The 20625-nt window shown below is 37.9% G+C and overlaps 1 protein-coding gene across 1 annotated transcript; it reads right to left on the bottom strand.

The window, feature by feature from the left end:
* Positions 1–73: 73 nt before the first annotated feature.
* On the bottom strand, positions 74–14637 carry LOC122038015 (GEM-like protein 1). The gene is made up of 4 exons (XM_042597553.1): positions 14376–14637; positions 14125–14226; positions 10356–10627; positions 74–409 (listed from the first exon to the last, which is right to left on the bottom strand). Exons 1-4 carry the CDS (start codon positions 14569–14571, stop codon positions 233–235), a joined length of 747 nt encoding a protein of 248 aa, XP_042453487.1. The 5' UTR covers positions 14572–14637; the 3' UTR covers positions 74–232.
* Between the last annotated feature and the right edge of the window lie 5988 nt (positions 14638–20625).

Here is a 20625-nt window from a genome sequence, read left to right as displayed (position 1 = left end):
TTGTGTGGCAAGAAGCTGTAGGAGATCGATTTCACTAAATCCCAGATTAATCATTTTCATTATAGCTCGCTGATGAATGAAATAAAATAATATAAAAAAGAATCCCGGACGATGGATACAAATACTCTCAAGCAAGAGTAACTGAAAAAACCGAGTGCCTGTACAATTTTTATTCAAACCATACAAATCATTCAAGGAGCAACTCTAATACCATAAACACCAGCAAATTTGGTTAACGGGCACCTTGCGCTGCTTGTAGTAGATTTTTAACAGCACTGTCATAGTTGACAAAGCCCATGAACCAGAACTCATGGTTGTCGATCGACACGACCTGGATATATTTTTCACCTGCATTTGCTGTGCTTGTAACAGGATTAATTGATCTTAGCTGATGAACAGGAACTGCTACCTGTATTGGTATTTTCCAAATGAGGGGAAAAATCAGCATTTTGATAATGACAGGGTGAAACTCGTATTTGGTTTCCCTAGCAATTTCAAAAAATAAGCTACAAAATGCATAATGAGAAGTATCTAGATCTCTTAAAACATGCTCTTTCTTTCTACAAACTCTTTATAAAACAATTATTAATTTCAACTCATAAGCATTTTATTGTCACAACAAATATTCGGAAAAAAAAATTCAACAGATTCATGGTAACTGAGACTCACAAGTGAATGATCACAAGTGAATTATGGCTGTGTCATGAACCAACCCTAAGATCTAAACATAATTTTTAAGCAGTTAAAACTTCCTCAATCACCGTGATAATTCATACAAGTGAATTACCAGACACACCAAGAAATACTTTGCCCGCTATTCCCAGTCACGAAAGTTCTTAAATTCTAGTAGTCTACTAATTTTGTTGCCTAGTCTGCTCTCTTGCTTTGCCAACCCAACCCACTGAACTGATTCATCCGCCCAAGAGGAGTCATGTCTAAATCTAGTGTCATGTGTTTGTGTGGTTGTTTTGTGGCCTGGACTAAGACCCCACAACACATGTGATCCTGTCCGAAAATCATGGAGATGACAAGTTGGGGATATGACTGCTACGTTGACCGGATGTAGACTCCGCTCCACTCTGCAACAAAAGAAACGTCAATGCCGGGCCAAAGAAGGGGTCCAAGCGTTGACCCTCCAACGTTCAAGTCAGTCACCGAAAAGAAGAAAAAGGTGGAGCAACAGCAGACACAGGCGTGAATAGGGTTGTAAATGAACCAAGCGTTCATGAACAAGCATGATGTTCGGCTTGGTAAGAGCTTGTTTATGTTCGTTCAATATACATAAGATTAATTAAATAAACAAGCTTGAACACATGTATTCAGCTCGTTAACGTTCGTGGACAACGTTCGTGGACAACGTTCATGAACCATATTCATTAATAAAACTCTTTTCAATATGTTAAATAAGCAATAAAATAAATAAATAAATAAATTTAAATTATCAAGCTCAATAATCAATCAAACAAATAAAATTTTCAAACAATCAAACAAGTTTGAATTGAAAGCTTGATAACATCTAAACAAACCAAGCTCAAACCAAGCTCGAATTGAGAGCTTGATAACATCTAAATGAACCAAACTCAAGCCAAGCTTCAAACAAATTCAAACTCATTAAAAATTAAACCAAGCCAAGCTTGAACACTCATTTCAAAATCTTGGTTCATTTTAAGTTCGACTCGGCTCAGCTTGGTTACCTTATCAAACAAGCTTGAACACCCCAAAGCTCGGCTCGGCTCGGCTTGTTTACAGTCCTAGGCGTTAATAGTGAATAATGCGTACCTCCGCCGGTGTATGGACCCCCTTTATATAGTGTCCTGGTGTGTGACGTGCGCACTTCTCTCAAGACGTGAGCACGTTTTCCAATTGATCATGAACACGTTCTCCAATTTGTCCTATGAAAGGATATGTCAAAAAAGTATCTCTGACACCATACTTAACAAGGCATGTTATTCCTGACAAGGCAATTTCATCGTACGATCCGTCCGTTGACCATGTCTTTGTTAATAATAGCCCTAAGAGCCAATTATGAGATCATTAGGCTTATTGGGTTATTGGGTTAATGATTAATCCAATATAATAATCCAACCTATTAAGAGGAAAACAAAGAGAAGTTTAATCCAAATTAGACTCATTGAGTTAGACTCAATTGGATCCAATTATTATATTGAGTCTAATTTGAATTAGATTCATGGAGTCAATTTGGATTGATGTCCATGGAATCAATTGGGATTGATAAGGTTCAATGAGTTAGGCTCATTGGGTGAACTTAAATTTACTAAGGAAGAGGAAAGGTCAATTTTGACTTGACCAAAAGGGAAGAGGAAAGGTCAATTTTGACTTGAACAAAAGACTCTTCATGAAAGATGACTAAGAGTCAATTCATGAAGAAGATCAAGAGGCAAAAGGGAGATCAAGAGCCAAATGGACTTTTGGTATTCCATGGGAGTACAAAAGGAGGAATTTTGGCCATTGATTGTAAAAAAGTTCATTTTTTTGTCTTCTTCGCCTTCCTCCTCTTCTTCCTCATGGCCAAATCACCTTGTGTGGCTAGCACCCACAAAGTTTGTTCTTCTTCAGATCGAGAGTTCGTGAGACGAACGGAACATGTTCGTGTGGATACCATAGAGGCATGGACACTTGATCGTGCTGAGATCTGCATCTAAAGAAAGGTTGCTGCCGGGATTGCGAAGGGCACGCATCAAAAGTATAATCCTCTCATGTAAGACTTAGTATATGGTTTTCTTTCGCATGGATCTTCTAGAGGAACTAGATGTTTTCTGCTGCGCTTTCGCGTGTTTAGCGCTCTAATTCCTTACAATGGTATCAGAGTCACTTACGAAGGGATATACTAAGTTGTTAGAATTTTATATGTGATATAAAACTGTATGATATGTTTACTATGATCTACAAATTATGAGTTTCGGTCATAATTGAGAATCTCGACCAGATTATGAGTCTTGGCCAAAATTATTTTGTTGGGAACGAAACATAATTGGTACTGTGACAAGCAAGGTCTCGGCCAATGGTGTCTTGTTGGGAACAAAACAAAGTCGGTTTTAAGGCTTAGGGTCTCGGGTATAGCAGCAACTCATAAAATGAGTATACAAAATAATTTTACTTTGGGGGCGCTGCCCCTAACCGACTAACGGGACTGCCATGGCGTTGTGACTCATAAGTCTTTGTAAAAATCATTGTAAATTTTATATCATAGAAATATTATGAATGTTATATGACATGGTGCATGGTTATGACCTTTAACCCCAATGTAATTGGATGTGTGTGTATATTGTAATTTATAATACGACCTACATGTCATGCCTTTATCTTTTATCACTCTTGTTGTAAATTTAGACTCTACCTTCGAATGTAACTCGAGGTTTCTTTAGGTTTTGTAATGTACAAATTAGAGAATAATTAATCTACTGGACGACAGTGAGAAAAAGGAAAAAGGACAACAACACACGACGACCAAGGAGGTACTTGGAAAAGATGCTTAGCCCTAGGTTGACTTTTCGATCTTCTCATTGGCTTAAGAGGATCGTAGATTAAGAGGTCATAACCATGTCACGTTTCATTTTGCACCATAATTAGGTCCTTTTACTTATATGTCTACCAAAGCTTGGTACTCACTACTACCTCGATCATTTTTAGTCAAGTTTGTCAAAACAAAGTGACTCGTTTTATCTTGGTAGAGTGTGACAGGACAATTGTGATGTCCGACTATTGGACTTTGGTTGTGACTTAACTACCTCAATTAGATTGAGAACTTAGAAGCATAACCGTGCGATGTAATTCAAATTATACTAGTCATGGGCGATTAGCCAAAGCTAACTCAAGATGAATTATAATATGGATTTCATAAGATGGGCAAACGAACAAATAGTCTTGTTCACCTAAAGATACATTAGTTACATAGGATGTAATTGGTAAACGTTGTCTACCTAAGTTGTACTAAATCTTGGACGATTAGCCAAAGCTAACTCAATATGAGGTATAATATAGATCTTGTCCAAATGGTACACATTGCCAACCTAATTTATACAAGTCTTGGGCAATTAGCCAAAGCTAACTCAAGATGAGGTATAATATGGATCTTGTCCCACATGAATGCCATCGCGGTTGGATTTACAGCTAGTAGAGACTTGCTTCTACCAAGCTTTAGAATCCAGTGGGAGAATCATTTAATTAAAGCCCTAATTAAATGATATGAGTATGATACTTTTTCTGCATTTTGATGTTGTAGATCACCATGTCGTCTAGTACGTTGAATACACTCTCTCTATGATCTGTCCTTAATAAGGACAAGCTCAATGGAGCTAACTTCCTGAATTGTTACAGAAACTTGAGAATAGCTCTCAAGCAAGAAAGAAAACTGTACGTTCTAGAGCATCCCATTCTTGAAGCACCCCCACTACTGCCACTAGAGCTGATAGAGATACTTATAAGAAGCATCAAGATGATACATTAGATGTATCATGCCTTATGCTCGTCACCATGAACTCTGAGCTTCAGAAGCAACGTGAGAACATGGATGCTTATGATATGATTGAACATCTTAGACAACTATATCAAGGACAAGTAAGGTATGAGAGATTTGAGATCTTTAAGGCACTGTTTCAGTGCAGAATGCAAGAAGGAAGTCTCGTAGGGCCTTATGTGCTCAAAATAATCGGGTATGTGGAGAATCTATAAAGGTTGGGATTCCCACTAGGCCAAGAATTGGCCACTGATCTTATTCTGCAATCATTGCCTGAGAGCTACAGTCAGTTTGTCATGAATTACAATATGAATGAAATTGACAAGTCATTGCCTGAGATGTTGAGCATGTTGAAAACTGCTGAACTCAACCTTGAGAAGGCAAAGCCTAGCATCATTTTGATGATGCAAAAGGACAAAGGCAAATGGAAGCTCAAAGGTAAGGGTAGGACCCAAGCTAAAGACAAGGGCAAGACTCATGCATTGAAACCCAAAGGTAGAGTTGTTAAGGAAAGAACCTACTTCCACTGTGGTGAGGCCGGACATTGGAAGAGGAACTGCAAGGTGTACCTAGAGGAACTGAAAAGGAAGAGAAGTGAGTATTCTGCCACAGGTATATATGTTATAGAAGTCAATCTATCTATTTCTTCTTCATGAGTATTAGATACCGGATGTGCATCTCACATTTGTACTAATGTGTAGAGGCTGAGAAATAGTAAATCATTGACAAAGGGCGAAATTGACATACAAGTAGGCAATGGCGCAAGAGTTACTGCTATAGCTGTAGGTAGATATTCCTTATCTTTGCCCACTGAATTTATTTTACAACTTGAAGAATGTTGTTATGTGCCTTCTTTAACTAAGAACATTATATCTGTTTCTTGTTTAGACAAGAAAGGTTTTTCATTTGTAATAAAGGACAAATGTTGTTCTGTTTATTTCAATGAAATGTTCTATTGTAGTGCATATCTTGTGAATGAACTCTATATTCTAGACTTTGATAACCCAATTTATAACATAAATACCAAACATATCTCTGACATTGTCACTTGGGTCACATAAATGAGAGTCGCATATCCTAACTCCATAAGGATGGACTTTTGGGCTTATTTGATTTTGAATCATATGAGGCATGTGAATCTTGTCTTCAAGGCAAGATGACAAAGACTTCATTTAGTGGACATAGCAAAAGAGCAAATGACTTGTTAGGACTTATACATATAGATGTATGTTGCCCTTTCAGAATAGCAGCTAGAGGAGGCTACCATTACTTCATTACTTTTACTGATGATTTCAGTAGGTACGACTACGTGTATCTGATGAGACACAAGTCAGAATCATTTGAAAAAGTTCAAAGAATTCAAGAATGAAGTACAAAACCAACTTGGTAAGAGTAATAAGATGCTTTGATCAGATCGAGGTGGGGAATACCTTAACCGAGAGTTTCATGGGCATCTCCTTAAGTGTGGGATTATATCTCAACTCATTCCACCTAGAACACCACAATGGAATGGTGTATCAGAAAAGAGAAATCGTACTTTATTAGATATGGTACGATCGATGATGAGTCATACAGATCTTCCTACTTCCTTCTGAGGACATGCTCTAGAAACGGTCGCTTTCACACTTAACCGCATTCCATCTAAGGTTGTCATAAAGACATCATATACGATATGGACCGGGAAGAGCCCCAAGATGTCTTTCATGAAAATTTGGGGTTGTGAGACATACGTTCGACAACAAGTCTTAGATAAACTAGGACCCAAATCAGACAAGTGTTATTTTGTAGGATATCCCAAGGAAATAAAGGGATACTACTTTTATAATCTCACACAAGGCAAGGTGTTTGTTGCCAAAACTGCTATCTTTCTAAAAAGGGAATTTGTTTCTAGAAAAACTAGTGGGAGTAAAATCGATCTTGAAGAAATTCAAGATGCACAAACTAGAACTGACACCTTGATAGAAACTGAACAGGAACCACAAGATGTTGTTACACCACAAGAAGTTGTGGAGCAACAACTTGTTCAAGTAGCACAAGCTCTACGCAGATCTGATAAGACCCGTCGTCAACCTGAGAGATATTTTTTTCTCTTGTCTGACAATGGTGATGTAGTGCTAGTTGGTCTCAATGAGCCTACATCTTATCAGGAAGTTGCACAGGCCCAGATTCTGAGAAATGACTAGACGTCATGAGATTCAAAATGGAATCCATGTACACTAACCAAGTATAGACTTTGGTTGATCTACCTAAAGGGATCAAACCTATTGGGTGTAAGTGGGTCTTCAAGGTGAAGACTGACATGGATGGGCATGTGCATACCTATAAAGGTAGATTGGTGGCTAAAGGATTCAAGCAGATTCATAGTATAGACTATGATGAAACATTTTCACTAGTTGCAATGCTAAAATTCATTCAGATCATGCTTGCTTTGCTGCTTACTATGATTATGAGATCTGGCAGATAGATGTCAAAACTGCATTTCTTAACGGAAATCTACTTGAGGATGTGTACATGACATGACCTGAGAGTTTTGTAAATCCAAAGCATGCTGGAAAGGTTTGTAAGTTGCAAAGATCCATTTATGAATTAAAGCAAGCTTCTATAAGTTGGAATCTTCGATTTGATGATGCGATCAAAACGTTTGGTTTCATCAAGAATGAAGATGAACCTTGTGTCTACAAGAAGGTTAGTGGGAGCACAGTCATCTTTCTCATATTGTATGTTGATGATATACTTCTCATTAGAAATGATATCTCTACTCTTCAGTTAGTGACGACTTGGTTTGGAAATTATTTCTCAATGAAGGACTTAGGTGAAGCAGCCTACATTTTAGGCATCAAGATCTATGGAGATGGATCTAAGAGATTGCTTGGTTTAAGTCAAAGTATATATATTAACAAGGTACTTAAACGTTTTGTCATGCGGGATTCCAAGAAGAGATTCCTGCCAAAGTCACATGGTGCGAGTCTTTCGAAGACTCAATGTCCTTCTAAGGAAGCAAGGGACCGCATGGATCAGATTCCTTATGCATTTGCTATAGGATCTATCATATACGTCATGCTTTGTACTCGCTTAGATGTCTCGTATGCATTAAGCATGATGAGCAGATACCAGTCAGATCCAGTTGAAGGTCACTGGACAACAGTCAAGAAAATTTTTAAGTACTTAAGAAAAACTCAAGATTATTTGTTGATCTTTGGAGGCGATAAAGAGCTTGCTGTAAAGGGTTACAGTGGTTGTTGTAAAGGGTTATAGTGGTGCAAACTTCCAAATTGACAAGGACGATTCTAGATCACTGTTAGGGTATGCATTTTACTTAAATGGTAGAGAACTGAACAATGCTAACATTACGGATCCTTTGACCAAGGCTTTGGCACCGAGGAAGCATGATAGACACACTAGGTCAATGAATATTAGATATTTTAGTGATTGACACTAGTGGCATACGGAGAATGTTAGTGTAAGCCCTAAGAGGCAATCAAGAGTTGATTGACTTAGGACATTTTGTATCATATTTCGTTATTTCATTAAAAGGCAAAGGTTATGGTTATTATATTTATTTCAGTTCAATGTCGAATGAATAAATATAATAATGTCCTAGGGTAGTAGGTTCTAGTCTACAACATATCAATTGACTGAATTGATAGTGGGATATTGTAGATATATAGAACGCTAGTTTTAATTATTCCTAGTCAAACATTAATATACAAGAACAATATTAATGTGCTGAAACTAGTATGTAGGTCAACGGATGACTTAATCTCACAAGTCATGGATATGAGATATCAGATTGACACATGGGTATATATTAGAGAATATGTACTGAATTAACTCCCATGAGAATGTTTCATGAATCGTTATATGAGTGTCATAAACATTCTCATATAACTATTGGTATGAATAGTCTTTAAACCTGAAGTCACTACGATACCCTATATAAGGAGTGGTGTACTTTGGTATCATCAAACGTCGTCTGTAACAGGGTGAACTATAAAATCGATCACTAGGTATGCAATGAGTTACGCGGAGGGATGTGAGTGATGTAGATGGGATCTATCCCTTCCATATGACGGAAGCAATATCTGTGGACTCCTTGATTAGTAGGACACAAGAATGCATGGACATGCTCAAATGAGTCCATATGAGATATTGAGCTTATTTGTTTTGAGTGTGTCTACTTAGAGATCAAGAAACACAAAGATTGATAAGAGGATGACACGGTCTATGCTTCATTGATCAATCTAGATGTCAAGGATAGAGGGACTGAGTCATACAAGATAATAGCCACGGGGATCTCGACTTTCTCGTCACTTGGATAGCAATGATGCATTGCTATGTCACTCATTGTTTATGTATCTAAAATGTTGATTTGGATACATTGTCAATGTTACGAGAGTCTATTGGGTCACACACAAAGAACATGTTGGTTTGGAGATAGATATTTTAGTTTGATTAAAATACTGAGGATCTTAAGATTAATGGGTTAATCTAAAGTGTTGATGTCATCTTTGTAATGATTGACACTAGTGCTAGTGGGAGATTGTTAGTAATAGCCCTAAGAGCCAATTATGAGATGATTAGACTTATTAGGTTAATGGTTAATCCAATATAATAATCCAACCTATTAAGAGGAAAACAAAGAGAAATTTAATCCGAATTAGACTCATTGAGTTAGACTCAATTGGATCCAATTATTGGATTGAGTCTAATTTGAATTAGATTCATGGAGTCAATTTGGATTGATATCCATGGAGTCAATTGGGATTGATAAGGTTCAATGAGTCAGACTCATTGGGTGAACTTGAATTCACCAAGGAAGAGGAAAGGTCAATTTTGACTTGACCAAGAGGGAAGAGGGAAGGTCAATTTTGACTTGACCAAAAGACTCTTCATGAAAGATAACTAAGAGTCAATTCATGAAGAAGATCAAGAGGCAAAAGGAGGATCAAGAGCCAAATGGACTTTTGGTATTCCATGGGAGTACAACAGGAGGAATTTTGGCCATTGATTGTAAAAAAGTTCATTTTTTGTCTTCTTCTCCTTCCTCCTCTTCTTCCTCTTGGCCGATCCTTCCTCATGGCCGAATCACCTTGTGTGGCTAGCACCACAAAGTTGGATCATCTCCAGATCGAGAGTTCGTGAGAAGAATGGAACATGTTCGTGTGGATACCGTAGAGGCGCGGACACTTGATTGCACTGAGATCTGCATCCAAAGAAAGGTTGTTGCCTGGATTGCGAAGGGCACACATCAAAGGTATAATCTTCTCATGTAAGACTTAGTATATGGTTTTCTTTCGTATGGATCTTCTGGAGGAACTAGATGTTTTCCGCTGTGCTTTCACGTGTTTAGCGCCCTAGTTCCTTACAATCTTGTGTCAACGGTGCTCTCTCCCCGAAGGATATGTCAGTCGGCCGAGCGGGATAGCCGCTCAGCTGAGTATTCCTCCGCTCGGCTGGACTTGGTTGCTTTTCCGTGGCGACAGGTCTCAATAGTTTGTTTTAGCCCGACCAGACTAACGCTTCGGTCATACGCATGCTCCTCTGCTTTGTGACGATCGTCTGATGGTCTTGGCTGAACGAGCGCTTCTCTTGGATCGGCCCTTCGCCAATCGAGTAATACATGCCCGATCCAACAAGTTTGGCTACTCAGCGTCTGGCCCTTTGGCGTTGACTTCCTTGACTTTGACCTCCACGTTGGCTGCTACGTTCGTCGTTTGACCCGCACTTAGTGGGTCCCCTTTTATCATCGCATCAACATGAAAGTAAAATTGGCTTATTGATGAAATTTGTTGATTAAAATAAAGGAGCAATATTGTTATTTCCATGGAAAGAAAAACTAAGATTCTGCCTTCTGGATCTATGAAGAAGATCAAGGTACCTTATAATAGCTCCATTCAGTTTTATCTCCAACTTTATATGAGAGTGGATTGTCACTACAGAATGCAAGTTTAGCAGTTGAGAGATATAGAACACCCATGACAGGACCAGCTGATGTCGACAAGTAGCAAGCATATGTAGTCTTTAGTTTTTCTTCTGGAAGAATTTCAAAAGATTGTTGGAAAACTTTTTCATAACCTCCTTCAGCTATGACTTTGGATATCTGACCAATCCTTCCCATAGCTGCATCAGCAACACTAGGGCCTGTCTTCACTGAAGTAAGAAAAACAAATGCATCATTATTGTTCAAACATGATCTAATAAAGGCTACTCCACAAACCATCTAGGCAACAGAAACAACAGAAATACAGAGAAAAGAACATAGGCAAAGTAAATGCAGAAAAATGTTACTAACTCATATTTCAACTATGCATAAAGGATATGAATGATAGGAACTCTAAGAAGTCATATACAAAAATAATTTAAGATTTGTGTGTACTTTGATCTTATCATATCAGGAAGCTAAAATTAAGTCAAAGCATCAATTCATACTAAGCCTACTTCAACCCACAATCATCATATGACACATACCCACGAGAAGGTCGCAAAGATGGGAATAAGAAACGAACTAAGATGTTTCTTATGTGAAGGATCATGCATATGATTATCGAATCATAATTGGAGTTGACCTCTTCTAAAGACTCAGTTTCTTCTCCAAAATGGTTTCTATGCAAAGAATCATGTATACAAGAAACATTTTGGTAAATTTTGAATCGGTGGAATCACGTCCAAATAAAAAAATTATATAAATATTTTCTAAAAATCTATTTTATTCAGAATAATTGGTATGCAAAAGCATGTAAAATAATAAAAATATTATAATTGATAAATATAATAGTATAGAAGTTGATGTTGGTAAAAAAAATATAGGTTCACGTCTTATATTGATGACAATGGAGAAATTCCTATTTATTTCATTCTATTAAGATTGAAATACACCAGCAATAGGAAATTTTGTAATGAAATGCTTTTAACATAGAAAAAAACATTATTGTTAGATGGAAGATGACTTTGTTATGATGTGAGTTCTGGGTTCTGGCACATTGATTACACCATCATATTCATTTTGTGCATCAATGTGACAAAAATTGTGGTTTTGATCATTGTTAGGTATCTCTCTCCACATTAAAAAATAAATATTTTCTATGTCACCATTGAGATCACATCCCCTTCAACCTTTTTATTCAAAGTTTAGTCGTCATTTTAAGAGCAATGGAAGTCATGCAACATGAGGTAAATATGGGATTATCCAACTCCACTTCCAAGCTTAAGTGGTAAATCAAATGTGTAAACTAAAGACTGTGTGCATATATGTGAATCTCAAACCTTATGGAAATGAAATACAAGCAATGATCTACCATTGGGAAAATCATGAATTTGGGCATTGGATGGTTACAAAAGAAGTCCACTTTTCCAATTTTTATTTTCCATTTCTTAATATTTTTAATTTTTCAAAAAAACAAGCATCTATGCAAATATACACACACGACTTTACTATGCTGTGGACTTTGTCCACGACAGCATGTTTTCCATTTTTTTTTTGTTTATTATTTTTTAGCTTTTGGGTATGTCATTTAAGGTTTTGTCTTCAGAGTTTAGGAGTTGAGTTATAGTATTAAGTACAAAAAAAATTTCAAACCGAAATTTTTTTTAGGTGTGCATGTGGTGTGCGACGTAAGGTATGTAGGATATCATCCTCTCTCTCTCTCTCTCTCTCTCTCTATATATATATATATATATATATTGGATTATTTTCAAAAATATGTTATATATTTAACAAATTGCTCCATCCATCATCATTGTTGTCATTCTCTATTTGTTCCTGGTCCACTAGAGTGTCAACAACTCCGCCAAATCTCATCGCGATACAAAATAATGCTTATCTTTCATCTCTTACACATCATCATTGATTGCACTCTCTTGCCCCATCGCCTTTCTTTCCTCACCCTCCAAACTTGTTGTGTCATTGTGAGTCTCTAACAATTATTTTCTCAAAAATCATAACCTTTTCAAGACTATCATTATCCTTAATTACCATCCAATCCTAACTAATTCATATCAGAATTTTGCCCTTAATTTTAATTGTAACACATCATGTACTGACAACATTAAGTTATTCTTTGCTTTAGCTAGCATCCAATACTAATGGTCTCACGGTTTTATCACATAGTAAAATCTGACTCCAAGAAAGAAGCTTCTCGAATGGTCACCTATTGTGGAATTGCTCCGCACCAAGCGCACTCAATATAGTATTCTTTTGGAGGCTCAAACAATTCCACCAAAACCCCTCATGTATTGAGAGTACATATTTAATCTATTTATAAGAAGTAAACACTAATGAGCTGCTCACATTTCTCCCGCATCAATGTGCTCATACATTTCTACTCATGCATCTTAGAAGTTTACTAGGAGTCGCCCTTGTTCAAGTTCTACATTGGCAACACTCCCTGCCGCCATTAAACCCAGTCATCATTAAATTAATGATCTCATTCGAATAATTTCCTAGTTATGTCACTGCTTGGTGATTAGAGCTGTAAATGAACCGAACGGTCGTGAACAAGCTTGTTGTTCGACTTGGTAGGAGCTTGTTTATGTTCGTTCAATGCACACAAGATCAATTAAATGAACAAGCTTGAACAACTCATTAAACTAAACAAACAAGCTTCAACACATGTGCAGCTCATTAATGTTCGTGAACAACATTCGTGAATAGCCTTCATGAACCGCATTCGTAAACAATATTTGTGAACCATATTCATCAATAAAACTTTTATCAACCTGCTAAATAAACAAAGAAAGTTTTAAAATGAAGAAATAATTTTGTATTATCAAATTCAATAACTGACCAAACAAGCTTAAAATGTAAAAGTTTCAAACAATCAAACAAGCTTAAATTAAGAGCTCGATAACAGCTCAACGAACCAAACTTAGGCCAAGCTTGAACTAAGCTTAAGCTCATAAAAAATAAACCAAGTCAAGCTTGAACAATCATTTCAAATGCTTAGTTCATTTTATATTTGGCTTAGTTTAGTTACCTTATCAAATAAGCTTGAACACTTCAAAGCTTGGCTCGGCTTGACTTATTTACAACTCTATTGGTGATACTACAGCTAAAAGATGAACTGACTCTGATGACAAAGTAGGGGGTCAGAGGCATCTCGAGAGATGCCAATAGTTGTCATTGAAAAAGATTTGAGTCAACTACATCTTGCTAAATTTGAAACAATAAGAAAAACTTTATTAGACAAGTAAATTCCAATTCCATCTTATTTTTATTCAGAACCGCATATTTCCCGTTGCTAATATGCTGTTCAGAATAAATATAAGGCTTGACAATTTGTGAAACCTGCCTTAGTCTTGAACACATCTGTATGACCACACTATGTTTACTCATACAAAATAAACAACTTTTTGATTAACTCTAATAAGTGCCGTTAAAAAAAAAACTACATTAGCAATCCTTAATTTATAACCCAACCTTGAATTTAATCTAATAACCCAAGGAGTCAATTCTATCCAGTAGAAGTTTGCAAACAAATGCCTTTATAGGCCTCCTCTTAACCCAAAAAAATTAATTTTTTTGTTGCAAAACTAAGATCGAATCTTCGCTACAACCTCAAGTAGCAAAAATCAAAGGCAGAAGAAGAAGTGCACAACAAAACCATAAAAACGCATCTGTTATACACAATCAAGATAGATAATACACTCACAGTGCTGCCAAACATCCCCCGCGAGTCCCTCTGTCTTCTTCGCTGCTTCGCTGACCTTCTTCCCCAATTTCCCTAGAGCTTCCCGCACCGTATCCGCCGTACCTATTCATCTCCCAAGAATCAAAATTTTATCATTTAAAACCAGCCCTAAATAAGTTAAACAGCGTGGATAAAGCAAGGAAAAAGCCAGACAAAGGGGATCCCAAAAAAAAAAACAGAGGCTCGTGCAAGGAGATCAAAGGTACGCATACTCTTGCTAGCGGGAGAAGAGGTGACATAGGGATTATAATTCGCCGGCATGGAGGCGGCATCGCGATGGCCGGAGGCAACGTAGGGCGGCGGAGGGAGCGCAACGTCCTCGGCAGTTAACGTGGGGTAGGGAGCGTAGTCGGTAGATTGATCGCCTTCGGATCTCTTATGATCGCTGTGATCCGCGGAGGAATCCATATCGGCTGAAGCACTTCAGCCGTCGCCGCCTCCGCACCGGTTTAAGTTGTCAGCTTCCGTCTTGGCCATCCTAATCAAGCTAGACATGAAGTTTATATCTTACAAGCTTTATCATTATCGTTCAATTTTCCAAATTTCACATCTCAGCCGTCAAATGTGAAAGGGACAGGTTCACAGATAGGTCGCTGATATATATATTTCTACGGTTTAGATTTATAATTGTAGGATCGAAACGTACGTTGACGTTGGTTTAGATTTATAATTATCGTCGTTACGTATTTTCGGACGGGGTGTCGCCAGCGATGAAGTAATTTTGACCGAAGAAGACGCGTGCCGCATATTTAGAACGGCATGAATTCATAATGGAGTGTGGAAAATCAACTGTTATAGTTGTAAAATGGTTCCGATAACAAAATTCAAAGGTAAAAATTTAAGGGTATCCCAAATTAATAAAAGTATCAAATTAATGCCCATTTTTCCAAAAAAAAAAAGTTTAAATGATGCCCCTCCCATAATTTTATCTTAAATACTCTTAAATTTAAGATCATTATAGAAGTTACCGATTAATTTTTATAAGATATAGAAGCTAGTAAGTAACTATTATATATTGTAGAAATTATATACTAATTTCTACATACTCAATCACATTAGATTATATTTATTTGAAATATAATAAGAGTGTCAGAGAGTTCTTATCGTTTGGTTTATTTGTTAAAATATTATTTTAATTAGATTATCATTTAAAAAAAAAGTAAAATATATAAAAGGTTTCCTTTGTAGAAGTTAGCTGTAAGTAGTCTGGATTAGTTTTGATATTGTAATCAACTAAGTTAAGCTTTACAGTTTTGATCCCTTGTGTCTAAGTGTACAGGGACTTAAGAACATAGAAAGTCGAGCGGAAGATACAACGACTAAGAAAGATGGCAGAGAAAGCGAGTCGACGGACTTGGTACATTCGAGGGATGAGGAACTGCAGAAGAATATACCGTGCGCGGACGAGAAGAATACGCATGACACTTCCGAGGGATAAGAAGTGGGGAAGAAAACTACTTGAGGAGAAGGTCGGAGTTGAGTTCGTGTGAGATCAACTCTGGACAGCCGAAGAATCACTCAAACAATCAAATGAGAAAACGGCCAACTTCAGTGTTGACCATGTCCAAGTGCCTGAATCATTTTGGCCACGTCCCATTGCGAAGAAGATGAACATTGGAGTCCACGTTAGCCGACTCCAGGCACCCGGATGGGTCCAGGCAACCGAAAAGCGAAGATCAGATCGGAAAGAAGTTGTTGAGGAGTGGATCAAGTCGACTAAGTCTAGGCGTCCGAGAGGTGTTACATCAGCCGGCTAACTTCGACCAGTCGACTATAAATTAGAGTCTTATGCTCGAAGTTCGATATAACACACTCTGTACTTTCGTTTACAAATCCTATTTTTATTGTTTGTATTTAATTGCTATAAGAAGCTACTCCGCCTTCATGAAAGAGTTCTATACATCGTTTTGGATTAGCAACCTTCCCGATTACAAACCAAGTAAAATATTTTGTCTCTTCTCTATTTTGTCTATATTTTTATTTGTTTAAAATTAATGTGTGTTCCTTGCTATGTTCAATAAAAAGAGATTCGAATTTCTAACTTGTAGGCTATTCAGCAACTAGCTTTTGCACGTTGTAGAGGTTAAATGTTAGTTTCTACATAATCAATCGTAATCCGATAATATTCGTTTAGAATATAATAAGTGTTATAGAGTCTAGTTATTTATTTTGCTCATTGAAATATTATTTTAACCAGGTCATCACTCAAATAAGTAACGGTTGGAAAACCTAACATCTAGCTTCTACCATTATAGAAACTAATTGTTAGTTTATATATGAATGAACAATTAGATAATGTATTATAGAAATTAGTTACTAGTTTCTATATGGTCAAATGATTAGATAATATACGAATATTTTGGATCAGTCACTTTTAGGGGTGTAAATGAGCCAAGCCACTCGTGAGCTATTCGAAGCTCGATTCGATAAAAGTTCGTTTGAGCTCGTTTAATGAGGTTCGTTAAGATAAACAAACCAAGCTCAAGCTTCACAATATTCGGCTCGTTAGCTCGTGAACATGTTCGTTAAGCTCATAAATCAACTTTTAAATAAAAAAATAATAGTTTTAATATTTAATTTATAAATTTTACACTTTACTTATAAAAAACATAGACAAATATATTAAATTTATTTATTAGAATAAAATTATAAATTTTAACAAGAATATTATAATTTTTTTAAAATATATAATTTAGTTTTAATGAATATTTAAATTTATAATTTATATTTATTAAGCTAGTTTAGGCTCGATAAAAGTTAGAATAAGCTCGTGAGCCATGAATATATTCGTTAAATAAAGTTCGAGCTCGGCTCGATTATAAACGAGCCAAACTCAAACATCCAAGAGTTCGGCTCGGCTCGGCTCGGCTCGATTACACCCCTAGTCACTTTAAAAGGGATGCTCATTTAACTTTAATAAGAAATGGGGCGCTCATACGACAAAAACATTTATTCTATATGCTTGCGAGAATGCTCACAAAATAGTCTGGATGGGCGGTTGGCTAATGCATAGAATGTTACCACCATGAGGTATGGTCGTCTGGGAGTCAATTCCTAACTAGTAGCCAAGTTCTTGTTAGAATCGGTTGAGCAAGAGGGGGGGAAGGGGGTGAATGACTCACTTCGTTTTCTTGATCTTCTTGATCTTGCGCAGCGGAAACTTGAAGGCAATGCTAACTCTTGTATTTACTTAGTATCCACCTCTTTAAGGAGGTGACTAGTCCAAGGATCCACACCACCGTCACCCTTCCACTATCAAACTTCTCCTTCTCAGAATTACACCGAAGGTGAAGAAACCTTACAAGATTTACAACTCTCCCTCTCCAAAGTAAAAGATCACACTCACTACAATGAAGAAGAAAAGAAGGATTACAAACTTGAACTGGCTTCTTCACAGGGTGAGACTTCAGAAAGTAGCGAAGGGGAGAGCTTGAACTTGAACACTTTGAAGATCTTGAGCACATGAGAGATTGAAACCTTGGAGAGCAATGGAACAGTACCTTTTATTGGGTCCTTTTGTTCTTGTTGCTTCCAGCTTTTTAAATGTCGAGGAAAACTAGTCATTTCTCACATAATCGTCGCCATGAATCGATTGAGTTTATATTTCAATCGATTCACAACTATCCGTTGAAAACCATCGCGTCAAAATTAACAGTGTAGATCATCTTGTTCGAACTTCAATCGATTGGGGCATTTCTTCCAATCGATTGAATTCATGAATCGATTAACGAATCGCTTCAGACGCAGAAACGCAGAATCACATAATTGAACTCTGTGAATCGATCGGCCGATCAATTGAATACCTTCAATCGATCGACTGATCGATTCAGGAGGATTCTGTACGTCGCGCAGAAGCTTCTCCAAACGATCGACCGATCGATCCAAGACCATTCTGTGCGTTGCGCAGAAGTCTTACCGATCGATCGGTTGATCGATTCAGTGTCATTCTATTCTTCACGCGAGCTTAGTCAATCGATCGGTCGATCAATTGGTTTCCTCCAATCGATCGGCTGATCGATCCAGGAACTCCCTGTATCATAATCATGCGTCTCAATCGATTTATCAATCGATTGCTAGTTTCTCGATTGATCACAAATGGATTAATACATATTTAATTTCACAAATACCTCATGCCAGATGAACGCCTATTCCCCTCGACTTTCTTGCCTTGCATCTAGCCTTCTGACCTGCAAGGACTTTTTCTGCCAAGAATCTGGTCCTCGATCTTCTTGGACTTCTCTTGCCTTACATCCGGCCTTCTGACCTGCAAGGACTTCTTCTGCCAAGAATCTGGTCCTCAACCTTCTTGGACTTCTCTTGCCTTACATCCGGTATTCCAACCTGCAAGGACTTCTCCTGCAAACTCACAATGCATGTTAGATCCAACGTATTAATCTAAACTTAAACAATTGTCAACACATTGAAACTTCAGGGCATGATTTCACTAACAATCTCTCCCTTTTTGATGTTTGACAATCTATTTAAATTTAGACTAATTTCCAATATATCATAAAAATAAAACGGTAAATAGTAATTGCATTAAATTCATCTAAATTAAGCATAAACAGTAATAGCGAGCACATATATAACAGAGCATGAATTTCATTCTTAATCAAATTAAGCATAAGCTTCAAACATATATCTCCCCCTTTACCAAATATCAAAAAGAAAAACTAGAAAGACTCCCTCTCAATAGGTGCATTAAACAAACATAATATACTCGAGGAGTACTCCCCTAAAATAAAAACAATAGGGTAAGCATGCAAACCATAGATGAAAAACATAACTAACAACAGTAGTGTCACAAACCATATGTCCAACAACAAGTCATATCATGGATACAAAACATGAAATGGTGGCGAAGATGCACAGCACAGACTAAGAGGCAAAAAAAAAAACATCCATACAGAAGGGAGACACGATAAATCACAACGGAGCATAGAAATCAATCATGTCGCCCTCAGAAGGAGCGGGAGGGTCAGCCGCATCAGCAGGAGCAACAAGACTCTGGGAAGCAGCAGCAGGATCAGGGGGCACATCATCTGCCAGAGGAGGGGGCACATCATCTGCCGGAGGAGGGGGCTAAGGAGAGCGACCTGATATCCAAGAGCGCACTAGCTCGGTCAAAGAATCAACACTCCTCCGCAAGGTGGCAATCTCAGCGTGCATCCCAACAATAGCCATGGACAGCTCCTTAAAGCGAGTGTCTACGGTCTCCTCAAGCGTTTGAAGCTGAGTGGCCACAACATGTCCTGGAGAAGCAGGTGCCTCCACATCCGCCTCAGGATCAATAGCCTCTGGTGCCAGTGCCTGGCCTGCCCCCCGAGGTCGATCTCGGGGTCCCTCACCAAGAGCACACCGGTCAATCCATCAGACGCCATCCGGCCCAACTTCAATACCAGTCTTTGTGAAAGACCGTGCAGAGATGCGGGAATACGAGACTGTCATATGCTCTAGCTTCCCGTGAGATACCTTTACATGTGTGGACTCCAACCAGTCGGTAATGATATTGCCAAAAGGCATATGAACTGTCTGCTGCACAGGCTGAGTGAAATGGATGATGCAGTGAAAGATATTCAAGGCAATGTTGACATCCAAGCGGTGCCGCATGGCATACAGTAAAAACATGTGAGAGGGTCTGAGAAGGGCCAAGACACGAGAGACGATAGGCAGAAGACAATTAATAACGATTTTGAATAAGGAATTGTCTAGGGCAAATAATTCAAGGGATGAGAAAGTGGTGATATGCGCAAGTGGACCATCTAGATGGGGACGACCAAAAAGAGCTTGATGCATGGAAGCAATGGTGATATGCTCAAATGGCGGAGGTAAGAGCTCTGGCAAGGTAGGATAAAATACGAAATCATTCGTTGACTAGCGACACCCTAAAAACTCCTGAAGAATCTGATAAGAAAAATCCAAGCTACGCTTGGCAACACGCGTGCGATAAAGAACTCCATCTAAGGTATGCAAGTTGTTATAGAATTCGGAGACAAGCCCGAGATTGACACTAAGTTCACAATATACAACAGAGGAAAGTTGATAATGCTCTATTAATGAGAACACTTCAAAGCAGGAGTCGTGATAAAATTTATGATCAATGGAAAGAGGGGGAATCAATTTGAAAGTGTTTTGGTTAAAGGCTTACTGCAAAGCAGCATTTGGAAAATGTTGATCAGTGGGAGGCTGAGGGCGGGATTGCAGTCGAGAGGAACCCTCACCCGACTCTCCAACCTTTTGTTTTTTTCTAAAGGATGGAAAAGAAATGCACAAGCACAGAAGCAACACGATGGAACAGAATGCAAAGAAAGAAGAAAAAAAATGTCGTGCACATGATGCATGAATGAAGTGCACCGAAAACACAATAAGATTAACCACATTCAACTGACAAGAGCAGAAATTAGAGAGAAAGAAAAAAAATAGTGGAGGAGTTACCTAGGGTTTGGCATCGGGAGGTCTGCG

The sequence above is a fragment of the Zingiber officinale genome, chromosome 1A (assembly GCF_018446385.1).
Source record: "Zingiber officinale cultivar Zhangliang chromosome 1A, Zo_v1.1, whole genome shotgun sequence".
NCBI classification, from domain to species: domain Eukaryota; kingdom Viridiplantae; phylum Streptophyta; class Magnoliopsida; order Zingiberales; family Zingiberaceae; genus Zingiber; species Zingiber officinale.
The sequence above is the reverse complement of the archived record's forward strand: the minus strand, read 5'-3'. Positions and strand labels throughout refer to the sequence as shown.

Excerpts from the sequence above, each read along its gene's own strand:
- LOC122038015 (XM_042597553.1), bottom strand. The coding sequence starts at position 14,571 with ATGGATTCCTCCGCGGATCACAGCGATCATAAGAGATCCGAAGGCGAT. Across the intron at positions 14,227-14,375 it reads CTCTTCTCCCGCTAGCAAGA|GTACGGCGGATACGGTGCGG; the intron begins GTATGCGTACCT and ends GGAGATGAATAG. Across the intron at positions 10,628-14,124 it reads GGGGGATGTTTGGCAGCACT|TGAAGACAGGCCCTAGTGTT; the intron begins GTGAGTGTATTA and ends TTCTTACTTCAG.